Raw genomic sequence first — 23,770 nt, 5'->3', positions numbered from 1 at the left:
ATGGCATGTTGTACAAGAGGCAATGAAACAGCTGTGCACAAAATTTTTCGAAATTCAGCTGGCGTCAACACCACGGATAAAACGTGCGTACACGTTAGCAATTTACTACCTGCGAAAGGATATAGACATATGTTGGTGTTCAAAAGGTGACTGAGGTCTTCTTCTGGGTTAACGCAGGTTGAAGTTTGGATTACCTCTCCAAAAAATCGGCCGGTGTAACGGGCTTCCTTCTAAACTCAAGGTAATAATGTTCGACACTTGCGCAAAATGAGGTACTATGTACATCACGCAGCCATACATCGCGAATTTTTCTGAACTCAAAATTAGACGAGTCGATAGTCATGTGCGCTGTCCAACCGATCCACCGAGAAAATATTTACACACACATACGTACAAAAAGAAAGTATGAGAGGGGCAGCTAGGGATTGTTTTTATATGGAAGATCGGGGCATTCGGAAGACATGACAGTGCAGTAGTAAAACGCTTAAAATAGCATAAGGAAAAATGGCGCGAATTATAAATGATGCAAAAAAAATATGAAAACAGTATTCGAAGTAACATAGGATTGTAGAGAATATATCCATATATTTGGCAGAGAAAATACGCTGGGGCCCGTTTAATATTGCCGCTAATAACAAAACTATAGTGAAGAAACGTTTATACCCAAACAAATTGGAGGACATCCAATTTGCCATCATCTGTGACATGCGATAGCTCAAAAACATTACGAGTTGCTATGCTAAACCACACGACCGCACACACCGCCCATACAATGCATTACCACGCACACAGCTCACGGGCGCACATGCAATCACCAAACACATATTTGGTGGTGGCGGTGGTGGTGGTGGTGTTGGTAACTATGGGATAATTTGGGAGGGTGGTCGTATATTGGGCATCATAGTGGCGTCACTCTTGGTGACCAGTGGAGTTATGATAAGGTTGTAGGGTGGAGATGGGGAAGAGGAGTTTCAGTCTCCGCCGAATACGTACATGGCCCGCAGGTCTAAAGAGCAGCGGTCAGGCCAGACTCCTCCAGAAAGATCAAGAGGATGCACTGAAAGTTGGTTCCGTCAGGGAGACCAAGATTCCGATAGCCAGCCTGGAGTCGAAGTCGGTGGCAGGTAGAAGCTGGGCATCCAAGGAACGCATTTTAAACTGATTACAATCCTCTCGTGGCATCTCCTCCCTCCTCTCCCTTGGAAGATCGGGATCCTCCTCCCTCTACTGTGCCATCTGCCAGAGGTTGGAGGTAACGATCACAGCTGGCTTGTTTGTTCGTGCCTTGGTCTGTGACAAGTGTCTCAAGCAGAAAGGAATGGCAAGCGTCTGACACCAGTAACGCCAGCTTAATTTGCTCCTGCAGTGACGCCTTTGTGCTATTGCGAAATGTTCAGGGCAACGCTTTAGCTGAATTTTTGCGAAGGCTTCCGCTCTTACGAACCCACTGAAGAGAGGGCACGACCTTCCGGCCGCAGGAGTTGCTGGACGTCCTCTATGCGCATGCCTCGGAGAGTGTGCACGTGTTCGGAGTGCGCCCCCACGTGTCAGACTGCGTGGAGCTCAAGTTGGCTCTAGAGCGAGGAGACAGCGTCCGCTGGCACGATTACTCCATCTACGTCCACGCAGCTGTTTTCCTGGTAAGGCCATGAACAGGTTTATATATATACCGGGTGTCCCAGCTAACTTGAACCAAGGGTTACAAAATAATATATTTGAGGTAGGTCTGTGAAATCAGTTGCATACAACTACCAGCCTGCTTGCGCACTACAGGCAATTTTTTGTTTCGCAATTACTTAATTGGCTAATTATGTTAATTTTTCTAATTTAATAAATATCGACTTTAGACCAAACATGTGAATTGGAAACTTGTAGAGCACCTTCAGAAACCCCCATTCCATTGATTGCGATAAAGAAAGTCTCACGTGTATCTTTTTTTTTTTCCGGGCTCAAAAGAAAGCCCGCGAAATACAAATAATACCACGTGACTAGCGCATTTGAGCGCCGCGATTGTGGTGCTCTCAGTCGTGGTTTGAGCGAACGAAATCAGCTGCGGCCGTGACCCGATTGTCCCGTTGCAGCGGCAGGCAGAAATGTTGGCGATGGTTGGAGCGAGCTCGAGCTCGCCCGTCGCCACCGCGATCTTGGCCAGGCCTACGCACCGCAGCAGCCTACATCACGACAGGCGGATGACGATAAAGAACCGGCAAAGTTGGTGCAGCGCTAATTTTAGTCGAGTCACATGATGTCATCTCGCCCCTTTACCCAAGCCTGTATGCGCAGATTCAGTGGCTGATACCTTATCGCTCATCAGTTTGTCGTGACGTTCGCTGATGGGAGAGAAGCAGGCCTTGTTAGAATCTCCGTGGTGTCGGCTCGCCGCTCTCGCCGCTACTTGCACCGTCACGTGGGCCGGCTGTCTGACGCGGGCGAAGAAGCCATTGCAGGCATATCGGCCTGCCGCTTTAACGGGGACGAGAAATTGCCGCCGCTAATTTCGTTCGCTCTAACCACGACTGAGAGCACCACAATCGCGGCGCACAAATGCGCTAGTCACGTGATATTATTTGTATTTCGCGGGCTTTCTTTTGAACCCAGAAAAAAAGATACACGTGAGACTTTCTTTATCGCAATTAATCGAATGGGGGTTTCTGAAGGTGCTTTACAAGTTTCCAATTCACATGTTTGGTCTAAAGTCGATATTTATTAAATTAGAAAAATTAACATAATTAGCTAATTAACTCATTGCAAAACAAAAAATTGCCTGTAGTGCGTAAGGAGGCTGGCAGTTGAATGCAATTGGGTTCACTGACCTACCTCAAATTTATTATTTTGTATCCCTTGGTTCAAGTTAACTGGGACACCCGTATATATATATATATATATATATATATATATATATATATATATATATATATATATATATATATATATATATATATATATATATATATATATATATATATATATATATATATATATATATATATATATTCTACACACTCCGTTTTAATTCTTACGGCGTCCTAGTGACCACCGTAAGTTTGGACGCATTCGTAGATTTTGGCATTCAAAAGAAATAAGAAAACGTTTCCCTGCCCACGGGAAGAGAGAAAGAGAGCGATAGACACATATAATTGCTGCAAACATTGTAAACTGGCCTTGACGTACCTGTTTCACAGAAGTATGTGTCAGTATTTCTCATGCGCAAACATCCCGGAATGAAATAAAAATCTAGCAGTGACAGCCGAGAGATTTCCGCAATCCCTCCGGGGCCTGAACGGAAATCTAAAGCACGGTTTCATTTGAAGGTGGGACAGGGAATTTGACCATGCATGGTCACCACAGATCATTACTTTGACAAAGAATATTAGCTCGAAACCATATCATGTTTGTTTATCCTCAAAGCCTCGGGTACGCAAATTTATCATGTGTATGGTGACGCCATGGTATAGCATTCTGCAGACTCGGAAGTCGATGTTCTTGGAGGGTTCCATTCCCCTCATTCTCCCATATGAATGGAGAAGCCCGAGTTGGCAACCCTTACCAAATTGGCCACGTCACACGGTCACGTGACATCACACGGTCCTACGACCAATCAGTGCCCGCCCATGTCATCTGCCAGCTACAACTGCTAGAGTTATAACAGAGCCATGCCCTAAGTGATTTTTTTTTTTTATCACAGTGCCATCAACGTCGACGCCGGATTTTCTGAGGCAAGGCTTAGACATATTTTAACGCGATAACGTCATGAGCCCTATATTGCTCAAGAAGTTAGGCGTTGTCGGCGTTGTGAACGAAATATTACGGCATGATTCTGGAATGTGGTAGTCGGAAGGCGATACCTCCAAGCACTGATTAGTTGGCAGGTTGTGCAACATCATGAAACCACATGACATGACATGACTGTCAACAATGGTTCCACATACTTGAGATTGAAAAAAAAAAAAAAAACCTTTGGAATCCTTTGTACCCAGTAAGACGCTCCTTATCCGCGCATGCAGGTACGTTTGTAGTCGTCCGCTAAAGCGGGACATATATCTGTGTGTGAGATATTATAGGCACAATTTAAGAGATTCACGATTGATCAGGGAGCAAACTACACCTACGCGAACGAAAAACAGCAAGGGGGCAACCGTAGACGGCAGCCATTAACGTTTTGTGTCTTATGCTGAAATGTCCCCTGAATTTTGAACATTCCCATAAACGCACAAACAATTTACCCAGAAATTCCTTCATCTGTGCGACATAAACGTTCGTCAACAAAGTTCACGAATGTGTATTTTCTTTCGTTGATACAAGTTGGTAGTGTCGGAACCGAACAATTCTAAAAAATGGGGTGCTGCACTACTGGTAATTGTCCTGTGCAACGTGCAGAACTTCCTGCAGTGCTTGCCAAACCCACTGCTCACACATGAGCTGTACGACGAATGGATGGGCGTGGCCGCGTCCACGAACACGCTGGAGACCAAGGCAAAGCTCATGAGGTATGTATGCTTCCCGGTCACTTGTAAGTTGAAGACATGATCAGTGATTATTATTTTACTCTGCTATACAGTAGATTTCTGTATTACAGTTCCTACTTGATTCAGGTTGTGTATGCTGCTGCTTCGCAGGCATCGTTTTTTCTTTTTCATTATTGAGGCAGTTTCGGGTGAGATCTCGCGCAGTTCCTTTTTTGGAGTTTTCAGGCCACAGGATTTCCTTCTGGGTCGCTGGGTTGTCTAATCACCAGTCTTTGATCTCTCGAGGACGAGAGGAATTTCTTCCTCACCACTTGAAAGCCTTAGATATATTGGTTCGGGGGCGTTACTAAAGCGACAACCCCACCATTTAGTTAGGTGAACTGGTAAGTTTGAAAAAAAGAAAACAACTGCATGAGCCCCCGGCCAGCACACCGGCGTTGTGCGCACAGGAATAGAGTCACTGCATATGCTACTAAAAATGGCTTATACAGTAACTCTATAATACAGGAACACCCTCTGGGTTCCTTCATGCATGCCCTGCGTGCAGGAACTCATGCAGATAAGTCCGCAATGAAAGCAAACATTTTATTCGCATGCAAACCGTCATTACTCCTTAGTGAAAAACGAACCTCTCCTTTGTTTCAGTTTTCCCTATGAACTGTTGTGGTACCCATGAAAAATTTCCAAATTCAATAAGAAAATAGCAGCAGAATTCCTTCTTTTGCGGAAATCAGCTGTTTCCTTACTTACCGGGTCTAATTGTACTGGAATCTAACTTATCGAACCTTCCTATAGAGAGAGGGACAGAATTGCGCGACCGCCGAAAAGTGTGCAAATGAGTACACCGTGACTGCGTGCGTAGGGCCTGCCGGCGCCTCCCCGACTGTCACCAGGAGCTTCTGCGCCAGTGGCTACTGGTGCTGCGCAACACGTGCCGCGCTGTGCCCAGAAGCCACACGACTCCCGCGCTGGCAGGTCATTTCGTCGGGCCCTCGATGCTGTGGCAGCCCGGCGCACAGTTCGCCACCTACCCAGAGGCGGCGGAGCACGCCTCGCTGGTCAAGGTGGTCCGCTGCCTGGTCATCTTCCTGGACGATGTGTGGAAAGACATTGACGAGAAGGCGAGGACTCTCAATTATTTCCCTCCCTTTAGGCAAAACGAGTTTCCATATAACGGGGCTCGGTGGCATCATGGGAGCTCCAAATATCCGAAGAAAAGCTTTTCTTCTCGCTAATCTTTTCAGAGCATCGAAATATCAGGTGTAGAGATCGCATTTTGATGGTTCCCGTGTGCTGTGCGATGTCCCGGGCGGTTGGAGACCTCCACTATGGTACCTCTTCCTCCTTTTACTCTCACTTTCCTCCCGCGCTCCCTCACAGCGCGATTGAGGTCTCCACTTAAAGGTGAAACAATTACTGCTTTCATTAAAAACTTGAAAGCTGGATTTGGGGAAATTAACGAACTTTCTCACTTTTTTGTGGACACCCGAACCGCGCAGTTAGGGAAAGGAGCAACACGAGAGTGAAAGAAGGGAGAGAAAGAGTTGTCATAGTTAAGGGCTTTGGAGTAATATCGACCACCTGGGGATCTTTACCGTCCACTGACATTTTATCGCGATATATCTTTTAAAGGTTCTCGCCCTCCAGAACATCTCGTGCAGGCGCTGCCACCATTGTGAACGGAAAACTAAAACCATGCCTCTGATAGGGGGTATATGGTTGGCAGGGCGGGGCATGTGGCAGCAAGAACTGATAAGTCGGCGGGTTGTATGACGTCACAAGACTACATGACATTGCCAAGTTCGCAGGAGCTGTCAACTCAGGCAAATGTTTTGAGATAGGAGAGTGAGATGGGAATCGAACGTACGGGACATTTGATCCCGATCAGACACGCTGCTCCTAGTCCACGCAGGGACGTCCGTACGGCTTGTTTAAATCTGGTCTTTATATCTATGTTGGGCGGTCTTTTGTGGAGTATTGTGGGACAGAGTCACAATTTAAGAACGAAGTGACTTAACGCTGCCACGCCCTTAAAGTTAGGTGCCCCAGGAAATTTTCGTCAGTAAACACGACCACATTCTTATTTACACAGCGACGAAGGCGAAAGCTTTGTCGTAATGCTGCACCAGACATTGATATTTCCCAAGGTCGTGATGACAAATCGCAACAAAACCGATGCTCCTGAATTCCTTTCTTATCGCTTAGTGTGCAGAGCGGAACATACGGGAGTCGTGACATTAAGAAATGAAAAAGGCTAAATAATTTGGAACTGAATTGATGTAGGATATAGAATCGTTATCTATCTGCATGATTCGGCACCTACTCACATTAGCTCTATGGCTCACAGCGAGCAGTATGTTAACGCAGGTTGTGAGGAGGAGGGCATGCGCGTCATGGAAATTTAAGCTGGTTTGTCGTCCATGCGTAAACAGTACGTTAATGTCCGGTTACAATTTCATTGCGAACTCAATATACTACGACAGCCAAAGCGAGAACTCGGGCGGCCGCAGCTAGGGCGTGAAGAGGCAGTTACGCCGTAAAGAGGCGTAGCTATGGTCTCCTCTTAAAAAAATAAATAAAAAAAAAAATCAGTCTGCCATGACATTTGAATTCGCGTTACCCGCCCTATGCCACGGGCAGGAGCTGCCAACTCGGGTCGCTCCTTTCATATGGGAGAGTGATATCAGAATCAGCCTGCCAGAACCATTTGCATTCTCGTTACCCCTAAGACACGCAGGCACGCATATACGGCTTAGTTGAAGCGTGACTTTATATGTGGGCTGGTAACTTACGCTCTCGCGTCATGCTCTTAAAGGATGAGCTTAAGTGTCCCCATGATATAGCTCCTTACACTGATGGGGCGTGATAGGGAAATAATGTAGCAGGCAAAAGAAGCTTCCGCCGTTGCTTTCGCAATTCAACTAGGGTTAACCAGAGCTAAACCATATCTATTTTTCTTTTCTTTTCTTTTCTTTTTTTTTTTTTTTTTTGCGCCGCGCAGAAGATCTTCTCGTCATGCAAAACCAGCGCACGTCAGCCGGCAGGCGCTGCCGACGCTGCCAAGCCAGACTCGTTTGTGGACTGCAACGCGTCTCAGTTCGTGGACAGCCTCGAAGGAGAAGCAAGGCGGCACGCTGAGATCAAGGACATGATCATGGCCGACCCACCCACTTCTTGGGTCACGCCGCCGCATGTGAGATCGTCCACGGTTCAACACACACACACACACGCACGCACACACACGCACACACACACACACACACACACACACACACACACACACACACACACACACACACACACACACACACACACACACACACACACACACACACACACACACACACACACACACACACACACACACACACACACACACACACACACACACACACACACACACACACACACACACACACACACGCACGCACACACACGCACACGCACGCACACGCACGCACACGCACACACACACACACACACACACACACACACACACACACACACACACACACACACACACACACACACACACACACACACACACACACACACACACGCGCGCGCGCGCGCGCGTGGAGTTGGTTTGCGCGCTCGGCAGGGGAAAAGTGTTATATTGTTGGACAGCTTATGTCGTGTATATTCGAGCTTTAATAATTACGCACTGTTCCTCCTCAACACCGCCACTTCCTGGGGAGCGTCTCGGGCCGCACAGGGGAGGTGGAGCGCCGACTGACTGACACCGGATATAATGACCAATGGCCCGCCCGCAGTGCGGAGTGATTCAATCGACTAAGATAATCGCGGACGGGCCTCAAAGAACGTATACTGTGAACTTTACTATACTGCATTATACCTTTATTTTATTTTATCCTCCTCTGTCCTTTGTCCATGTCGCTCACCTCTTCGATTTCCCTTTTCTGTCCCTCGCTATCTCTTTCTTTCCGCCGCCCCAGTTCAGGTGCTTCAGGTATCAGATACCGGAGCTGGCAAAAACTTTTTACTTCCGTTTCTATATTATTTTAATACAGAACATCTAATACTTTATTTTGTTAAATAGTTAATCGTAATTAACACTGAATTTTGCCCTACACCGTCGTCATATACATCGCTGGATTGCTTATATTGAGTACGATTGCACTACACCAATTTTAGCTCATTATTGCCGCGTATTAGCTAATTGTGATAAAAAAGATTAGCCTATACACTACAATGTCAAGTGATATATCGTTGAAAAGGTTTCGACGAGTCATCATAATCATCAGCTAGACTATATCCGCTACATGGTGAAGGCTTCCCGCTCCTGTGCTATCTGCATCCACTTGACCCCTGCACCTCCTCCGTCCACCTAATTTCCTGCCGCCCATTGCTACACTTTCCCTTCCCTTGGAATCGAATTTGTTACCCTTAGCTACCACTGGTTATCCTCTCTTCGCATACGTGTTCGGCCCATGCTCATTTCTTCTTGATGCATGTCGTCTAGAATGTCATTAAATCGAGTATTTCTCGCTTCCCCTTTCTTAATGTTACGTACACCATTTCTCGTTCCATATAGCTATAGTGCCTAGAATATACTGGCTAGTGTGACGAGCGCCCGCGCTTCCCTATGGGCGAGGATGGTGCTATTTGCAATGAAAGCCAATCGTTAGCGGCAGAGGGCGCTGCTTGTCAAGAGGGTGCCACCTGAGCAGACGACGCAGTTTTCTCTCTTCAGAATACGGCAATCTGTTGGTGTTGTGCGTGCGTGTTAAACCTGCTTCTGCGCCTCTTTTGCTTTCACGAAGGTGCAGTAGTTTATTTACGGAGTAGGTGTTTGCTCATACGAGTCGTTCCGCACTTCTACCTGCTCGGCGACGATTGCATCGGTTTTTTTTTTTCCTCGTTTTGTGCGCGCGTTCTGTGCTCGCCTGTATCCCTTCTTTTTTTACTGTGTCGCCAGTGGTGAAGCGCGGTTCCCGATTGTTGTTTCCCCAGTGCCTCTAACTAAACTGCAGAGAAAAATGCCAAAGAGAAAGCGGTGGTGCACAGAGAAGGTCTTTTTTGGCAAACGGGGCTACCGCTAGAACAAGGAGCGTACGTATTACTGTGCTATCTGATGCTACGTAAGTACGCATTCTGTACAATAGGAACGAAGCATCGATAGAAATGACTGAAGGTAAACGGCAACTGCTTTTGTTGGCGAGAAACATTTTTAGAGCATGCACTTATATTCACAAGGATGCAAACCTGGGCGAGTCGGTAACGGTGCTCCATGGCAGTGTGTAGCGCAAAGAGTGCGCTACAGACAGCACCTGTGTTGTGTACCTTTTCTGTGTCCCTCGATTGTCATTTTGCGCTACACATATGTCATATGGATGCAGTTATATATTAGGCGCATGTTTCACCGTAAGCGCGGCATTACCAACGAGCTTCATCGCGATTAACCGGCCGCGTCTCGTGCATATTGCGTATCTGAGAAAAAAAAAAAAAGAAACTTCGTCAGCTTCTTTATTCAAAAGATGGTGACTTCGGCAAAACCTTGTGCAATCGCAGGCCGCGATGTACCTTAATTAGCCGCTGTAAGTAAAGGTTCCTCGTTTGTGTTCTGCTGTTTTTTTTTCTTTTTATTCAAATACCTCACGGGCTCCGATTGGAGTAATATGTGAGGGGGGTTACATAACTGGGGTGCGAAACAGAAGCATGTAGAAGATGGTTATTTTAACATCGTTATTTTCAAACCGTTAACATTATACCCTCCACACCTTGTGCCCAAGACGGCACCAAAAAGGAAGGAAAGAAACATATGCGAGCAGCAACCACCTCGTAAACGCCATAAGCGGGACGCAGGGACTGGACCCGGCGATTCGGGCTCGGAAATCAACGAGGGCTCCTGTTTTCTCGAAGCTGGCTTTCAAGACTGTAACGACTCCTCCGGCTCCAGTGAAGCGGGCATTGTGGGTGAACAGAGTGGCAGCCAGGCTACACTGCAGACACCTAACCACCACGGAGGCCGTCATTCGTTTGAGGACATTCTCATTCCGGTTACATGGATGCGGATACCTTCCGTGGATAACAGCCTAGCTTATGCTTAAGACCCAATAACTTTGAAAAGATGAAGGTTGACCTTGCATTCCAACTTTTTGGAGATGAGGTTATTAAAGGACTTTTTTTGCAATGGCGGCATGTGGAGACTATATACACTCGGGTGCAACCAACAGAAGACTTCGTCACGCTAATCAATCGCCTGATACGAGTAATGAACTCCAGGATAACCAAGCGTGCACTTAAGCCGGGTAGCCCAGACATGCGTTTCTTGGAAGACTTTTTAGGATATCTGGATAAGTGGGAAGAACATGCCAGCATTGCCTTCCACTCGCATTGTCACCTTTGATTAAACATGCTGCCTTCGTTCTATTAAACCGAATCTGTGTTTCGTGACTTGTATTCTTTGAGTTTGAATTCCTCCAAACGCGAAAGCTCTCATGTGCGTTTACCGGGTTAGCGTGTGGCTCACGTACCGATTGAGCTTTCAAGTTCGAGCAATCTGTACAAAGCAATTCGATATTAACATTAGCATGTTAAAACGTTATATCAATCCTAAGCTCCTGGAAGAGCTCTAAAACAAAGTATTAAACGTGAGCCAAAGCAACGCGCAGCTCCCTTTCCAACTCTCAGCAGCGCGGCGCAATGTGCGCGAGAAACCGGCTCGCACCCTCTCGCACCACAGCGCCGCTATGCGGCCGCCGGCGGCTTTCATTGCTCTCCGAGCCATCCCAGCCGGCGCGCTCGACACACTAGCCAGTATATTCTAGGCACTATAATATAGCTCTCTGTCCCCTTAGCTTCTACATTTCTGCCCCATATATAGGCGAGTATCGGTAAGATGCAACTTTTGTATACTTTCCTCTCGAGCGACGATTATGCGACGAAAAACAAAATGCTAAACCCCACAAAACCATGCAAAACCGAGCTATCACCCCTATATAACTCTAGATCTCTTAAACAAACCGCTGCCAGCTTTTTTTTTTTTTTTGTTCAGTTTATATAGATAATCTAACTAGTTATTTTTATATATCGCTCTGAATGTTCAGGTGTGGAGAGCAGTTGTCGAGCCCTAAGGGTCCGGCCCAGGTTCTTTCGTCCGTAGCCCTTACTATCTGGCAAAAATAACGGCCCAAAGACTTACAAACATAATAATAATAAAAAAAAAACATGACTTTCTCAGCGCTAAAGTCTGCCATGATTGCTGCATTCTTATCCACGACTTGGTAAAACGTTGCGAAATTCGCTCCTTCCGCGCTGCTGCTGTTTAGATGATAGTCGCGCCTGCTGAAAGCGCGATTTTCCCGCGCGCGATGCGCTTGTGGTGAAAAGTTTTATTGATAAACGAGGAAGGTAAGGCCCCGAAGATCATTGAGTGACGTCCTTAGTTAGTACGACATTGACCGACGACGCATCCCAGGCCCGCCGGACTAGAGCTCTCTCTTGCTCCCTGCAGTCCATCGGCTGTAGCGCTCGCGCTTATGTCCGAACCAGCGGACGACACTGGAATAATTTCGCTATTACATGGGAATTTTTAAAGTGCAATGATATTGCTCAGCAAATGGGCGAATTTTGAGATTCGCCTCCATCGAAATGCGGTCACCGCGGGGGTGAGCTGATGTTTTATGAGCAAAAACCTGAGTCACTCTCGTTGGGCACCCGAACATCTTGCAGAACAATTCAGCCGTGAACAGGGGAAAGTCCAGCCGATTGGTGCACACGTGGCCCGGACATGGCAAGCGCAGAGGAGACAACCATGCCCCACTGCGTCTGCCGGGCTGCACTGTTGCAGCCGCGGCGACGGAACGAGCCTCCAAAGTGGCCACGTTCCCGCGCTGCGCGCACGCAGACGCCGAAGACGACGGTGACACCGTGACAGGTGATCTCGATTAGTGGCCGTTAAAACACATTCAGACTCTGCGCATAACCTTTTTCGTAGGGGTGTGAGAGTTTTACTGCAGTTTCGGTACCGAATCGAATACGAATGGAATATTTGTAGTCAAACCTCCTTGTTTTTGCTAAATGTCCACAATTTGCGCCGACATTCGTATAAGACGCGCGATCGTGCGAAATTGAAGCTTCAGCGCGGTGGCACTGTGGTACGGGGCTAAAGCTTACGGAGCTATAGCTATAGCCGTTGAAATACAGAACATAATCGCATGCACTAATGGGTCTTAGCACGAAGTCAGTAAATTTAGTCTATATGATCGTCAGGTTATTATAAGAAGATTAACATTTGCTGTTGATGACGAGAATAAACTAGCGTCATATTTCAGGACGTGAGAGTGGCGACAGGGACAGCCTCGTCCACTTCTAGCTATAACACGGTCACTGCTTTCAAAGTGCCATTACGTCCAATCCAGAATAAAGCTAAATGGCAGACCATGCTAAGCACCATCTCCGGATCCCTTCCTGCTTGCATCGATTTGCTTTGATAAGCGCCTGCATCGGACGCAATGTTGATTGGAATGTAGTGACAGTGTTATAGCTAGAAGTGGATTACCCTGTACATGTATCACGACCTCCTAAGCTAAGGACATCGAGGCAAGGTTTGCTGAATTGTCCTGAGCCCCTGCCCCGTCATATAAAACCCATGTGTGAACATTGTAAACGCTGCCACGAGTATAGGCCGTGTAGTGGCGCTGAACCCACGTGGCGTCGGTATTCATGCACCCTGCTTTTTGAAGTTGTAAAAATAAATAAATAAATAAATAAATACGGTAGGCCTTATTCGAACCACGTGTCACTCGTATTAAGAAAAGTTATGAATATATGCAATTCGTTTCAAATAATTTAGAACGTAAGCTATATTTGATTCGTTCGAATAATCATATGAGGGCATATTCGATTCACTGTTTGATTTCCTTTTAATTATTCGCACACTCTTACTTTTGGGGCTTTTAACACCATCGAAACTCCCCGACCCCACATTTATAACCCTCTTACTATATAACACAGTACAACTTGGATATACGCGAATGAACTTTCCCTGCAGCGTGTCATGAAGAAGTAAACGTTTAATGCAAGCCTTCGAGCAGCGCTTTATATGTGCGCTTTGCACGAGGAAAGTGCTGTGAGGAAGCTTGCAGAAAGTGTCTATTATATGGAGCAAGCATTTCGTCTAATTCACGCCTTGTACAGAAAGTATGATCAGAAAATGTCCTTAGCACTGACGTTTAAAGAAAATAACAAGGGTTCAGCGTTGCTGAACCAAATATTGAGCGAAAGCATTAGTTGCGGGTGACCAAGCGTTCTTCTTCTTCTTCTCTTTTTCTTCTTCCTCAGCCTACATATAAAGCCCCGCTTTAACCAACCGATATGAACGTGCCTTAGTGGCCTATAGGGGTAACGTGAATGTCAGGGTCCTAGCAGGCTGATTCTGACATAACCGTCCCATGTGAAACGAGAGACCCAAGTTGGCAGCTCCTGCTAGCCCATCTCTCGCTTTTGTGTCACGTGGGGTGTGACGTCACACGCTGCGCCGCGGCTGCGACCGCTTGAGTTAGTAGCCCAGCCCAGCTCTCACCCTAGTGTCACTTGGAGAGTGACGTCACAGCTTCATGTGGGTGCGGCCGCTCTACGCCGACCGCTTGAGTTGGTAGCCTAGCTCTCACCCTAGTGTCACGTGGGGTGTGACGTCCACGCCGGATTCGTGAAAAGCAGACCGCAATTCTCTTTGTCTACACCGACAAGCTTGCCTGTCTAGCGACAAGCCCGCTGACTCCATAGAAACGTAGGGGGCGCCACTGTGCCTCGGCGGAGGATATGTGAGTGAGGCGGTGTCTGGCGACTTTTTAGCCAGTCTCTCCTTGGACGCACGAAAGACGGCAGGCTAATGGTACTCAACGGACTGCTCAATCTCCAATAACGAAAAAGGGAGAACTATAGCCCCAAAGGCTATCGCCTTACCGCAAGCAGCTTTGAGTGTAGAATTTCTTCTTCAGGACACGTATTACAGAGGGAAAGTTCATTCGCGCATATATCCTAGGTAGCAACGGATATGGGGCCCCAGTGGGTTCCATGTAGGCAAGTGCAGCTGGAGCAACCATCATAACGCCAGCAGCGCTCCCCGATGGGGTCGTGTTCATGCTTCATGGGTCTCTTATTGGCGCTACTGGGGCTGACGCAGACCACAGTCCAGCATCCAGACCACAAAGGTTCTTTGCGGATATTTGGGGGAAGATCAAAGCTAAATATGTGTTGAATAATCCGGGTGCTGCCTCCGCGGTCTTCACGGCACGACATTTGGGCCATCCCACTGACAACGGGGGATGGATGTGCACGAACTGGAATCGCCCATTCTTCACCGCGGGGTACGGCTGTGTGCGCGTGTGTTGGGTGGAGTGTTGGTGGGTGGCGCGAGAGAGGGACGCTCGTGCGCGTGCTCCCTTCAAGTGTAAGAGACACTCAGCGTTTACGGAACAGTGCAGTGCATAGTTCATGGAGACGCTCTCCGAACAGTGTCCACAGTGAGTGCAGTTTGGATAATTAAAATTCATGTTGTTGTTGTTTAAAAGTTTCTCCCCAACGTCATGGAATAACGAACATATTTTTTGGTGCCGAAACCCGGGAGTAAGCGAAAAACAACGGCAACTTGAAATCAGCGTTCCAACTGCAACGGACGACAGCGATGGAGCGTCTCCAAACGAAGAGAGAAGTTACGCGAGCCGAACTGAACCGACTCAACGAGGAGCTTGAGCGACTAACGACGGCGGATGACTTCGGCCCCCAGCAACGAGACCTCCTCGCGGAAATATCAGATGAGTTGGACATTGTTTCGAGAGATTTGAAACAGTTAGATGCCCTGATTGAGCCGCATGTGCGTGACGAAGGCCTCGCGGAAGAATATAAAGGCGTTCGTCAGTGCCAAGCTCTGATGACACGAATGCGGACAAAGCTTCGGCGTTGCGGTGAAACGAATTCTAACGGTGCAACAAGCACACTGAATGCAGAAGAAACCGCGTCCAGATTACCTGCTGCCCGTTCGGGACAACTGAGGTTGCCTAAGCTGGAGCTTCAGAAATTCAGCGGCAGCAAGCTCGACTGGCAACCATTTTGGCAACAATTCCGGCAAGCAGTTCACGAGAATACCGGCTTGACCAGCATAGAAAAGTTCTTGTACCTGCGGACAGCGTTGACAGGAAAGGCGGCGGCAGCTTTGACCGGCGTCCAAGCGACGGAGAAGAATTACGACTACGCTGTAAAGACACTCCAAGAGCGTTTCGGGCGTCAGGATGTGCTCGTGCAAGAACACCTTACGCAGCTGTTAAACCTTCCCCAGGTTAGAGCTCTCAGTGACGTGAACGCGCTGCGACGCCTCCACGATCATGTTCAGCGAAACATCGCAGGACTTGAAACTTTAGGTGTCAAATCGGACAGCTATGGTGCGATGCTGTGCGCGGCTTTGTTTCGGGTATTGCCGGACGAATGGGCTGTTGAGTACCATAAGGCCCACAGTGCAGACAAGGACGTGCTCGACAGTTCGAGTCTCCAAGCCATTCTGCAATCAGTTCGCCTGGAAGTGGAGAGCAGGGAAAAGGCGCACGGAGGAAGCACGAACGCTCCTCAGCAAACGCGACCGGACCACGCCAGTGAACGGCGTCCCAACAGCGTCTACGGCAAAGGCACAGCGGCCAGCCTCCAGGTGGGTGCCAAATCGAGCAAGGAAAGATGCCCTTTCTGCGCTTCGGAGAGGCACGAGGTGGCAGATTGCAATGCTCCTATATCAATTGATGAGAAGAAAAGAAAATTGCGAAAGGAAGGGAGGTGCTACCGATGCGCGAAGAAAGGGCACATGACGAAAGGGTGTAAGAACTGGACACTACGTTGCGCGAAGTGTGGCCGACGACACATCACCTCGCTTTGTGATCCACCGGCACCGAACGCCGAGGGCGAGACCGCTACTGGGTTGCACTCAACAGCGTCTCTTAGCAACAGCAATAAAAACGCCGTGCTGCTGCAGACGGCGCAGGTGTGGGTCGACGGACCGAAAAGAAAACGCCTCGCTCGCTGTCTGTTTGACGGAGGCAGTCAACGATCGTTTATAACAGAGAAGCTCTCGCGAATACTGGATCTTGAGGTGATCGGTGAAGAGGAAGTGACCATTTACCCTTTCGGCGGCTCGACCAACGTTATAAAGAAAAAACGACGCCGAGTGAAGCTCCGGCTACGAAGCCAGTACGACCGCAAGGAGCACAGCATCGAAGCCCTCGAAATTGAAGAAATCTGCTCCGACCAACTGCTGCTTCCAGAAAACGCTGTTGAGATGAGTCAGGTGGCTGATTTGAAATTAGCGGATGTTACCATCTCACCAACTCGCCTCTTCACACAAGGCATCGAAGTTCTAATAGGCTCTGATTATTACTGGACTTTTGTGCACGCAAAAGTAAAGAAAGTGCAAGGGCCCTTGGTTGCGCTTAAGACTGACTTCGGCTGGACTTTGCAAGGACCGATACCACTTTCTGCTTCAGGTGTGTCGTGTTCCACCATTGCCGTTCTGCGCACCAGCGTCTGTGACATGGACGCCAACCTGTCAGACGAACTTCGAGCGTTCTGGGAGCTGGAGAGCCTCGGTATCTCCTCAAGCAGCTGCCTACTTGGAAGCGAGGAGCAGCAGGTGAGAGAAGACTTCACTCGTTCTCTGAATTTGACCGATGGGCGATACGAAGCGAGCCTCCCGTGGAAGGCACTTGACCAAAGGCTAGCCAGCAACGAAGTTGTAGCAAGAGAAAGCCTCGCCAAGTTGAAGCCGCGTCTGAGACTCAGCAAGAGCAGACTAGTGGTCTATGATGCAGCCATCCGTGACTACCTAGATGAAGGCTTTGCTGAAAAGGTTCCAGCCGACGAACTCCTACAACAACGGTTCGATGCTGACGGCGTTGGAAATGCCTGCGCTGATACTGCGACGACGACTTCAGCCATGGCAAGAGTGTTGGGGCTCGAGTGGGACCGAGGAAACGACGAGCTGAAGTATTCCCTGAAAACGGCGCTGGAGCTTCTTGTTGTCAACAGGAACACTAAACGCTTCGTGATCCAGGCCATAGCGAGAATCTTCGATCCCCTCGGTCTGCTGAGCCCAGTACCAATCACAGCACAAGCACCTCTTCCGGTGATAGAAATTAAGCGCTTCAGCAATCTGAATCGCCTACAGCGAGTCACAGCTTGGATGCGACGCTTTGTTCGTAACTGTGATCGGAACAAGGATCGACTTGAGGGCCTGCTCTGCGCATTCGAAATCCAACAGGCGCAGAAATGGTCGCATCACGGAGGAGTTTCCTGGGCCAGATCGAAGAACGCGATCCTGTATGATCCGTTTACCAGGTGGTACTTTTTGTAGCCGTTGGAAACCAGAAATTAATGAGCTAGCGCTCATTCGGCGGGGAGGATGTTGAATAATCCGGGTGCTGCCTCCGCGGTCTTCACGGCACGACATTTGGGCCATCCCACTGACAACGGGGGATGGATGTGCACGAACTGGAATCGCCCATTCTTCACCGCGGGGTACGGCTGTGTGCGCGTGTGTTGGGTGGAGTGTTGGTGGGTGGCGCGAGAGAGGGACGCTCGTGCGCGTGCTCCCTTCAAGTGTAAGAGACACTCAGCGTTTACGGAACAGTGCAGTGCATAGTTCATGGAGACGCTCTCCGAACAGTGTCCACAGTGAGTGCAGTTTGGATAATTAAAATTCATGTTGTTGTTGTTTAAAAGTTTCTCCCCAACGTCATGGAATAACGAACAATATGTGGGCTGTATGTGGGAAAGCTCTTGTCAAGCAGAAATGGGACCGCCCACATCAAATCGCTGTGGGTTCTAAATCGGAAATAGCAGGAAAAAAAAAAAAAACCGGCATGACAGCATGTTTTCCCAATCGGTTCGTTGTAGATTACTTGAGGGCCGATGCAATCTGAATGAGAGCTTTTTACGGGCAAACCCACGCGAAGCCCAAATGAGGCCGCCTACGCAAAACCGCTTTAGGCCCACATCGGCCGTAATATGGCTGGGAGAGGGTCGGGCCCACATCTGCTACCCAAATCGGTCTCGTAGGGAATTTGAAAGCACGTGCAACATCATGGTGGGCTTTAAGTGCACAAAACATCATCCAACCCAACTGGGGCCACCCACGAAAAACCACTGCAGGTCTCATATCGGTCTTGGCGGGGAGTAAATTCGCGTGTCGGAATGTTGCCTAGCTACTTCAGAATTCGTACGAACCTGAGGGCTGACTCAACTTAAATGTGGACTCCGTGAAAAAATAGCGCCAGCCCAAATGGGGCTACGGATTCAATTCCGCTGTCAGTCACATTATTGGTTGTAGCAAGGTACGACCGTTGAGTATGCATATTTCCATCCTTCATTTGTATTAGATGTTGTTATATACGGTTTGTATAACAACTGTAAGCATTTTTGGTCGGTTAGAAAATTTTCATGGCTTCGGTTCTCGCGCTCACGTAAAATGCGCAAAAAAAAAAAAATGACTGAACAATACACACGCGTGACAGTACCTTTTAAGAGGTTGTCCTTGACAGCCTTCAACTTTTCGTACATTATTACCCGGGAGCGTCGATGTCGTGTCTGCTCCTGGCCCTTCGAAACCGGGAAACTATAGGCGCCATCGTACTCTGCTGTGGAGTTTCCTTGCCTCTGGTGTATTTGTATCTGTTGTGCATATATCTTCGGTGGCGAAGTCGTGGCTGCTCCCAGCCCTTCGATGCCGGGAAACTGTAGGCGCCTTTACCTTTTGCGGGGGTTTCCTTACCTCTGGCGTATTTGTTTCTGTTGTGCATGCATCTTCGGTAGCGGGCATTAGCAGTCGCAACGCGCGTCTTGCTCTTCACTTCTTTCTTTTTCCATCTCATCACTCCATTCCCGTCTGTCCGCATGAGGCAGCTCATGGTGAGCATGGTGGCTCAGCTAGAGCCATTTGACAGGTCGGTGCATTTTACTTTCCTCCTTCCTACACTCACAACAACGTTAGTACCGTTCAAGCCACACAACATAATGACTTAACTGTCTGGATTATGCTGAGCAGGAAGTCAGTATAGACAACGTGGCTCATATGCAATGAATCCGTAAGTCAGCTTTTCTGCATAGCAAAACCTTTTTACGTTGGCGGTGCGACCAGTCGTTGGGCCAGAAGTTGGGTGCAGCACAAAATGCTCTTAAATGAAGCCTCATGCCATGCACCTGACGATTAGCATTCATTCGATATTGAAAAACGGAAGGGAAAGGGGGCTATTATGAGTGGTACCTGCGAGGCAGAGGCACTCTTTCTTAATCGCGACACCAACACAAAGCAGAAGGGTGCAGGAAAGGGAGGCGGCCATTGTTGTCCAAGTGGATGTCTTCAGCGCTGCACCCTTTTTCTGGCCCCCAAAACAGGTTTGCCCGCCATGGTGAAGGGCTTTTCGCTCTTCAGAGAGGCTGACTCCCCTCCTCCCCTTCCCGCCAACACCCCCAATCCCCAACCCCTTGAGCGATGGGAGACCTTGTTGTCCAGCCCCGCCCTATCGATCCAGCTCGCACTGACAGACAGGGGCCAGGAGCTGCTGGAAACATATGGGTCCCGCAACTAGGGAACCACCCCGTCTGGTGCAAGCATGCACCACCGAATTATTTCGGGCTTAATAAATGTTGATTCCTCCTCCTCCAAAATTTTGCAAAGGGTCTATAATGGGGTCTGCTTAGAAAGTGTAGATACGTAAAAATGAGTTCATGATGTTGGACCATAAGGGTTCTGGAAAGAAATTCGACTTTATACGGCTGCCCACCTATCGGCCTTACGGGAATAATGTGGACAAGCCTAAATGGGCTTCATTATTTGTTCATTATCCTTAGAGGAATTCTTAGAAGCCTGTTCGTAACGTTGTATATTTGTCTTCTGTTTCTTTGTTTTTCCCTGTACCCCACTCCTGCAATAGCCTCGTCGAGGCTTCAGTATATGTAAATAAATAAATAAATAAATAAATAAATAAATAAATAAATAAATAAATAAATAAATAAATAAATAAATAAATAAATAAATAAATATCATTATAGAAGGGGTAACAAACAATAAGGAAACTAAAAATAAAAGTAAAATAAAAATTGAAAGTAGAAAAAATTAAAAAGCGGCTACCCACATTTGTACAAAGTAGGACCAGTGGGGAAAATTGGCGGGATGGCCACAATTATCATTTCGAGGGATGAAGAACGTGGGCATCGCCACGTGGGCTTCCTGCATTTTAGTTGCAAAGTGGGACCCGTCGGAGTGTTTATCGGAAGACCACTTCAGACCTACGTCGGCCCCTAGCTCCTTGCAGAACTCGCATTTAGCCCACCAGGGTTCACCCACGTTGTCCACATCGGATCCACCGGGGCCCCTACTTCATAGTCCACTTCGTGCTACACAGGGCATGTCGTTTGAAAGCTGTTAATTTTTATCTATTTATTTATTCGCAGTACCTACAGCTCTCTCGCTGGGGCATTATTGTAGGGGGGGGGGGGATAGTTAATTTGCCGCCAACATGGCGAACCGCCCAAAGCGTTCGCAGCAAAACTTTTTATTTTAGAAGCGTTATGCATATGTTCTTGTGCCGTATGATATCGAGAAGTTACTTGCTGCATCATAATTATTTGCGCTCCAATCAGGACGCATAGACCAAATTGCCGCTCAACTCAATATGTGATTTTCAGCTTGTTCTCACGCTTTCAGAGCCGTGCGCTAAACTTCGTCTGATGCCATATACGTAGCGTGGCTTGGGTTAATTTCTTTCGCCACAGGTTTCTGTGGCTTCCTGGACGAGGGCTACCTTTACCCCGACTGGGTGCAGCGGTATCCGGAGTGGAACTTGTCGGGAACAGAGTTGCCCAGCTGGGTGACCCGTTCTTGCTTCACCATGGATCTGAACAACCTCAACGATCAGACCACAGTATGGGGCATTCTCGGCTGTTTCTTTGCACACGTCGAAATTTGAGGGGAAAATCTTTTTTAGTTTAATGTAGCGTGTATTTTGGTTGAAGAGAAACCTCCAAGAGCCATTGCAATTGCGCGGAAAAACACACATGCCATTATACTTATTAAGTGTCGTTTGCTGCTCCTGGAATATAAGCTGGCCATCGTCTGCCGACTGCAGCTACGAAACTAGCATTCAGCGAATGGTTTATGGTGTTAAAGTCCTAAACAGATACCGTAGTGGAGGGCCCTGGATAATTTTTACTACTTGGGGCTCTTTAACGTGCACTGACATCGAACAGTAAACGAGCGCCTTGTGTTCGCTTTCATCGAAATGCTGCCGTCACGGCTGAAATCTAACCGGGTCTGCTGGATCAGTATAGTCGATTGACCTAACCCCCACCGCTAGCGGCGGGGCGTTTGAAATTACAGTGATGTGTAATATGAAGGTTCTTTTGTTTCTTAACGCATCTCGTGTGCAGACTTACCATATATGCTGCCTTTTAGCTGTGTTATGGCGTCTGATGTAACATGAGATGAAAATATTTATATATAGAATATGCTGTTTAGAATTGCTATATATATATATTCGCTCCTTCAAGGTGAAGGCAACAAGCTCCATGTACTTTTGCATATTTCTCTCGCTCTTTCTGTTACAGCGCAAGTGGATCAGCATAAACACGGAGCTCTACAACCGGACACTCAATGTGACAGCGCCAGAAGAACCGCCGGCGCATGACGTACTCCCGGGAGTGCTTTTTTGACCGCAAAAAAAAAAAAAAAAAAATAAAATAAATAAATAAAATAAAATAAAAAAAATAATGGCGAAAGAAAAATAAACTGCGAGATACTGTGATGCCTGTTCCAGATAGCTTTTCTGAGGTCTGCAGAGTCGATCACACTTGTCTGGGGCTATGCACCGGTGCTGTGGGGCGCAAATATAATGTGGCAGGGTAAAAAAGGCATTGACTTGCAACATATTACCTGCGCTCCAGCTCAGCCGAATATGCGTTATTATCTTCATAAGGGCCATTACCTGAAAGAAAGTAGTTGAGCTAATATTTAACTTCAGTACACGACAGCGTACACAGCTAGTTCCACCTAAAACCCGTCGGGGGAAAAATGGCAGTGGTTTAACCATGCATGGTTACAGTGGCTAGAGTTGCATGGTAGAACCAGTCGAACAGAGTCCGGCCGTGAACCGCGCCCGGCCGTGAACAGAGTGATGGTCCGGTTTTACACCGTTTTGCGTAGTTTAACGTTTGCCTTTGGATTCTACTCATTGACACCTTCAAATTGATATATGAAGGCGTTGTAGTGTAGTTGAATTTTTTATCATCCATAATTAGTTAAAGGTAAATAGGACCTTGTCACAAACCCCCGCCTTTACGGTCAAAAGACGCGCGGGATCCCCTTTACGGTTACCCGCCGTCCCTCTGAGTTTTGTGAACACATTTAAAAGTTAGGCCGGTCAACCCGTAAAGTACGTGTGTCGGTGTGTGATTGAGGAATAAGTTCAAAAAAGGTCACTTTTTTTTACAAACAATTGAATGTTTATGAATAGTAGTCCAAATTATAGGGCATAATAATAGAGTACAATAAAAGAAATTAAACGCCACGACAAGATATTGATAAAAGATGATTAGTTAAATGAGAGGAGGAAAACTCGACAATGAACAAAACACTGCGACAAAAGATGACCATAAAGATAACAAAGCAAGTATTCTAGATATAATAAGTATAGTCAAAATTAACATAGCAAACACAGCGTAAAATATTACTAAGTCAGGTAAAGGTTAACAAAAGCGAAAATAATGTTCGATTGAACAGCAGTCGGCGGCGAAATGGAATTCTCACGGCTTTCTTGTTAGTTGAGGCGTCGAAGGCTGGGTTGCTCGGTAGCGGCAACCGTACAGGTGAGGAGAACGATGCGTCGATGGCGGGCCCGATGAAACACAATACGCTTTCCCGGAACGGCCGCGAGAGTGGCCAGGAAGTCTGAATCTTCCCAGAGCGCACTAGCGCGAGCGTTCTGCGGTCTGTCATTTTATACACTCGGCTTAATTTTGCGCAGCGTCCGCGTCAAGGACGTGCGGTCGCCGCCCCATCGACTTGTTGAATCTTGCTCAGAGGAGCAGCGGGATCTCTTGAGTTGCGCTCTATATCTGAGGTAGAAGGTCCCGCAACTTCCGCTGTATAATAGGTGAGGCAGCTTACGTGATTCAAACTGTAACACGATAAGACTTCAAGCTGTAGCGTAAAGTACAATTTTTAATCACAAATAACTAATCAACAGTAATTAATTACACGTCTGAGTAAAATTCAGTTATACTCGGCATAAGCTATATCCAATGAT

At 47.6% G+C, this 23,770-nt stretch overlaps 1 protein-coding gene across 1 annotated transcript; it reads left to right on the top strand.

Annotated features, from left to right (window-relative positions):
- Positions 1 to 22,178, top strand: LOC146191637 (T-cell activation Rho GTPase-activating protein-like). Its single transcript, XM_084600359.1, has 9 exons — positions 1 to 83; positions 178 to 241; positions 1,479 to 1,640; positions 4,378 to 4,487; positions 5,329 to 5,587; positions 7,468 to 7,659; positions 12,162 to 12,366; positions 21,243 to 21,391; positions 22,074 to 22,178. The coding sequence occupies exons 1-9, from the start codon at positions 1 to 3 to the stop codon at positions 22,176 to 22,178; spliced, it is 1,329 nt and encodes a 442-aa protein (XP_084456485.1).
- Positions 22,179 to 23,770: the final 1,592 nt, after the last annotated feature.

This window comes from Amblyomma maculatum, chromosome 4 (assembly GCF_055883805.1).
Source record: "Amblyomma maculatum isolate TAMU_Amacu chromosome 4, ASM5588380v1, whole genome shotgun sequence".
NCBI classification, from domain to species: Eukaryota; Metazoa; Arthropoda; class Arachnida; order Ixodida; family Ixodidae; genus Amblyomma; species Amblyomma maculatum.
This window is presented reverse-complemented; position numbering and strand designations above follow the sequence as displayed.